This window comes from Sinocyclocheilus rhinocerous, unplaced genomic scaffold, assembly GCF_001515625.1.
Source record: "Sinocyclocheilus rhinocerous isolate Xijiao unplaced genomic scaffold, SAMN03320098_v1.1 scaffold299, whole genome shotgun sequence".
NCBI classification, from domain to species: Eukaryota; Metazoa; Chordata; class Actinopteri; order Cypriniformes; family Cyprinidae; genus Sinocyclocheilus; species Sinocyclocheilus rhinocerous.
Window position 1 is genome coordinate 1,120,616 of NW_015652998.1, and position 5,066 is coordinate 1,125,681.

A 5,066-nucleotide genomic window follows, 5' to 3' on the forward strand; every position below is an offset into this window, starting at 1 on the left:
CTATGGATTTCAACAGCGACCATCAACTGTTTAGTTACACACATTCTTAAAAAAATATCTTCTTTTGTGTTCACAAGAAAAAAGAAATTCATACATGTTTTAAACAAATTATGAAATAACTGATGACCTTTTCATTTTTGGGTGAACTACATAAAAGGCCACTTAAGTGAGTATACTTTCATGGCTGTGTTTCCTAACACACTTAAGCACAAAAAGTGCACTTTACTATAAAATGATATTTAATAATGTAAAATCAAAAGTGTCCTACATATTGTGTCATGCACATGCAATTAAGTGTCCTACCTAAACATTACATTCAGTTTGCACTTAAAAATATACTTTTAAAGTACATAAGTTGGATAATAAGTACTCTTTTTAGTTTTTTCACAAGTGTTCTAAACAACTTCCATTAATGACCACTGAACGTCAGCATTGAGCAGTCTTTACAGTAGAAACTGACAAATCAAAAGTAAAACACTGAATAAAGTTTCATGTTGGTGCAATGCAGGCCATCATGAGAGGTGGACAACTAAGGACATTGTCTCAGGCCCTGGGATGAAGATAGCTTGTCAAAATAATACTTATTGCATAGGGTTGTTTTGTTTACTTTGCTATATCTCTACCAATATAATCTATTTGCTGAGAAAATCGTTCTTTTGATGTTGCACCATGGCATTAGAGCTTAAGAATAGAAATGTTTTGTGCATCTCTGAATAGTGCAGACAATGTAGGAGGTTGTTTTCATCATACTTTCATGAAAGCAAGATGAGAGCATCTTCATTTTTGCATTTCCATTATGATTTAAGTGGGCACGGGCTGTTTGTGTGGACGTATCTGGAGGACGATGAAGAGCGAGAGAGCAGAGAAGGGAGAGATGAGTTAGAGGTATGGGTGAGTCATAAGGAGAGAGGGTCCTAATGAATGGGACGGTATGAATGAGAAAGCACAGATGTGTGAAAGAGGGAGGATGAAAAGAAATTCAGCTGACTGATTGGAGGGGTGGGAGGAAAGCAGGATGAATAAGCACCTAAAAGTCCTTGTGCACCTTCCAAGCGCTCCCCATTCCCTCTTTTCCTCCTCTTTTCAGTCCGGTCTATTTTTATTCCTCTTCATTGCTGAAAGCGCATCATTCTCACAAAGACAGGAAGAGAAGACATGAGAGTGTTTTATTTAGATGAAACTCATGGGGTATTTCTGGACACGGGGCGGTAAGTTGGCCCATGGTGCCGTGTGGGCGGGTCAGCACAGCACCAGACGTTGTTGGACTCAATGGAAAGGTGCATAACTGGATAATTGACAAGCAAACAATGATTTAGGGCCACCGGAGGTGGAGATTGCGAAAGGAAGATCTCGCTTCCCCGGCAACAAGAGGAAAAGATGGAAGCAGATACTGAGAGGCAGGAAAGGCCATATAGGGTATTATCGTGAGCTTCCAGATATAATGGGAAAGTGTGGGCTGACTATTCACTGTACAGCATGCGTTCGTGGACATATATGCATGTGTGTGTGTGTGTGTGTGTGTGTGTGTGTGTGTGTGTAGGAGGCTGATTTTCTCCACTGTGCCTCTGAGTCAAGAGCATACGTCAGGAAAATAGATAGCACCTCATCATCTGCGTCAGTCGGCCCTAGGAAACCATGGCGACACACTAAAAAGGCAGTGAATGAAAGGGAGAGAGTGAAGGGAACAATGGAGGGGCCAGCAACAATGAACACACACCGATGAACCTTGCTTTGATGCATTTAATTGACTCTCATATACATATTTGGAAAACAAGAGCGCATCAAATTCAAGGACATTCTTTGTGGAAACAAGAAAATATGGTACATCGAATGCACTCTTAAAAGTAAAGGTTTTCACAGCGATGGCATAGAAGAACCATTTTGGGTTCCTCAAAGAATTTTCAGTCAACATTTTCTTAGTGTAAAGAATATTTGAATAATCTTTATCTGCTATAAAGAACATTTTATGCAATTTAAAGTTTCTAATGTTTTTCATGGAACCATCAATGCCAGTAACCTTTAAATGAAAGACTGTAAGCAAATCCTATATAACATAACTTCTGGATCTCCAAACAAAGTACAAAACATAAAGAAATATTGTTTAGTATGAAGTATTTTCTATGGTTTTCATGCACTGACACAATGAAAAACAAATAGAAAGAGAGTATTGTAGGTAGAAATCAATCCTCTACTTGACCGTAGAACTCTACGATGGTTTAAAGAAACAGTTGTGATTCATAAACATATTTTTCCAGTAAAACACAGCCTTCACTATAAGTGAATACAAAGTGGCAATTGCCTTTGTTACTTTAAGTACTTTTCCCCAAAGTGACAGTCCAATATGAATAGGATGCATGTTCATGTGACTTCATGATATTGAAATATAAACATAAATAAATCTTTTTAACACACTTAGATTTAACTCTACCACATTATCTCAGAAAAATAGCTTCGTAAAAGATGACAATATGCCATACTTCATTGATTAAGTCACAGACTTATGTTAAAACATGTGATCACTGGTTCCATCTGTAGGAAAAGAGAGAAAAAGCACAGTTTAGACACAAAAACTTTGAGACACTGAAATGCTAAAATCGCAAAAATGTAATAGTTTCTCACCTTGGTAGAAGATCTGTTGTCCGCCTTGATGAAGGAGTTGATACAACTCATCTTGTTGCCTCTCGGCAGGAGTCATCAGGGCGGCTGCCCCAAACACAGGTTCCATGGTGACAAGCTCCTCTAGGAGGGACTGGGCACAAGGCAGAGCAGGAGTGAGGGCAGGAAGTGCTGGAGCTGCGGTGGACCCTAGGGAGGACATTATCTCCACGTCCTCATCGGGTCTCTTGGCTTCCTGCAGCCCACCCCCGGCCATGCGATTACAGTGCGTCGACTGGACGCTACAGAGGTGGTGTACACCGTTCAGAGTCGCCGCCTCTTCCTGCGCGTGGACAGGAGAGCTGCGGCTCGGGGAGTGCTGAGGATAGGACGGCTCTGATGAGTAAGGCGAGGGAGGTATGGGGGAGGTGGATGGCAGATTTGGAAGAGGGATGCCATCTACTGCTTTCTCCTCAAACATAAAGACATCAATGTGAGCCAGTGAGGAGTTTGGGCCCTCAAACGATGTGTGATGAGGGGGAGCTGATGTGTTTTGTGGGTGGCTGTGACAGAAACCTTCAGCTAAAGTGCTAATATACTGAGCCAGGAGCGAGATCTCCATACGCTCTCTTTCGGTATCGTCTTCCCGAGGGAAGAAACTTAAACAGGGCTTTTTTGTGGGCGAGGCCTCGGGGGTTAAAAGGCCTTCGGGGGGATTGTGGAATGGGAAATGGGGGACGTCTACATACAGAGGTCCTCTGATCTCCGGCAGCGCCATGAGAATGCATTCATCACTGCCGGGGCTGTCTGGAGTAGGTGGTAGTGTTTCATATAGACGTTTGCGGCAGTGTTGAGTGGGGCCGATGCTTGCAGGAAGGGGCGCTGAGGTTATTGACTGCCTCATTTTGACTACATTGCTATGGTCTGATTTGAAGGTCTCATCACCAAACATGAAACTCCCCCCTCCGAGTCTTGGGGTGTAAGGAGGTGTGCAAATAAACTCCTCTGAGTTTTGGCGCTTAGGAGGAGCTTTGAACGGAGGAAGGGGTGGAGGGGCAATATGGGTTTGCGGAACTGTAGAAAGACTTGGGATATTAATGCTGCTCAGATGTTCAGCAGAAACAGTCATGGCTGATCTCCACATCTGGTGACTGCCATGCAGTTGTGGATGGCTCTCTTCGTCCTGAGAAAAGCCTTGAAGGGGGTCGAGTGCCATGCTGGTTGGGCCAGAGGTACTAGGGAGCTCTTCCGAGGAGCTCCGGCCAGAAGTGGTGAAGCTGAAGTCGAAGGACTGGGAGGACAGGCCACTGCTGCTGGGTGTGAAGACCTGGTCCGGGCTGGACAGGGGGTCAGAGCTCTGGCGTGCCTCCTGGTACAGGAGAGCCAGCTGGTTCTGCTCTGAATACAACTGCTGACGCACCGACCAGGCTTCAGACTCACTGAGGGAAGGGCAGAGAAAATGACAGGTTGTTAATTATTTTATAAATGTGTTAAGTATAGTTTTTTTAAAAATAAATACTATTATTATAAATAATAGTTTTTATATATTTAATATAATAAAAAATGTAAGATATTGTGGGCGAGGCCTCGGGGGTTAAAAGGCCTTCGGGGGGATTGTGGAATGGGAAATGGGGGACGTCTACATACAGAGGTCCTCTGATCTCCGGCAGCGCCATGAGAATGCATTCATCACTGCCGGGGCTGTCTGGAGTAGGTGGTAGTGTTTCATATAGACGTTTGCGGCAGTGTTGAGTGGGGCCGATGCTTGCAGGAAGGGGCGCTGAGGTTATTGACTGCCTCATTTTGACTACATTGCTATGGTCTGATTTGAAGGTCTCATCACCAAACATGAAACTCCCCCCTCCGAGTCTTGGGGTGTAAGGAGGTGTGCAAATAAACTCCTCTGAGTTTTGGCGCTTAGGAGGAGCTTTGAACGGAGGAAGGGGTGGAGGGGCAATATGGGTTTGCGGAACTGTAGAAAGACTTGGGATATTAATGCTGCTCAGATGTTCAGCAGAAACAGTCATGGCTGATCTCCACATCTGGTGACTGCCATGCAGTTGTGGATGGCTCTCTTCGTCCTGAGAAAAGCCTTGAAGGGGGTCGAGTGCCATGCTGGTTGGGCCAGAGGTACTAGGGAGCTCTTCCGAGGAGCTCCGGCCAGAAGTGGTGAAGCTGAAGTCGAAGGACTGGGAGGACAGGCCACTGCTGCTGGGTGTGAAGACCTGGTCCGGGCTGGACAGGGGGTCAGAGCTCTGGCGTGCCTCCTGGTACAGGAGAGCCAGCTGGTTCTGCTCTGAATACAACTGCTGACGCACCGACCAGGCTTCAGACTCACTGAGGGAAGGGCAGAGAAAATGACAGGTTGTTAATTATTTTATAAATGTGTTAAGTATAGTTTTTTTAAAAATAAATACTATTATTATAAATAATAGTTTTTATATATTTAATATAATAAAAAATGTAAGATA

The 5,066-nt window shown here is 44.1% G+C and overlaps 1 protein-coding gene across 1 annotated transcript in view; it reads right to left on the reverse strand.

Moving 5' to 3' along the window:
• Nucleotides 1–2,503: 2,503 nt before the first annotated feature.
• LOC107715286 (neuronal PAS domain-containing protein 4-like) overlaps nucleotides 2,504–5,066 on the reverse strand; it is a 7,845-nt gene continuing 5,282 nt past the window's right edge. The window contains exons 7-8 of the mRNA XM_016521363.1: nucleotides 2,620–4,034; nucleotides 2,504–2,529 (exon numbers count right to left, since the gene is read on the reverse strand). Coding sequence (XP_016376849.1) covers nucleotides 2,504–2,529; nucleotides 2,620–4,034 — 1,441 coding nt within the window. The remainder of the gene's footprint in view (nucleotides 2,530–2,619; nucleotides 4,035–5,066) is intronic.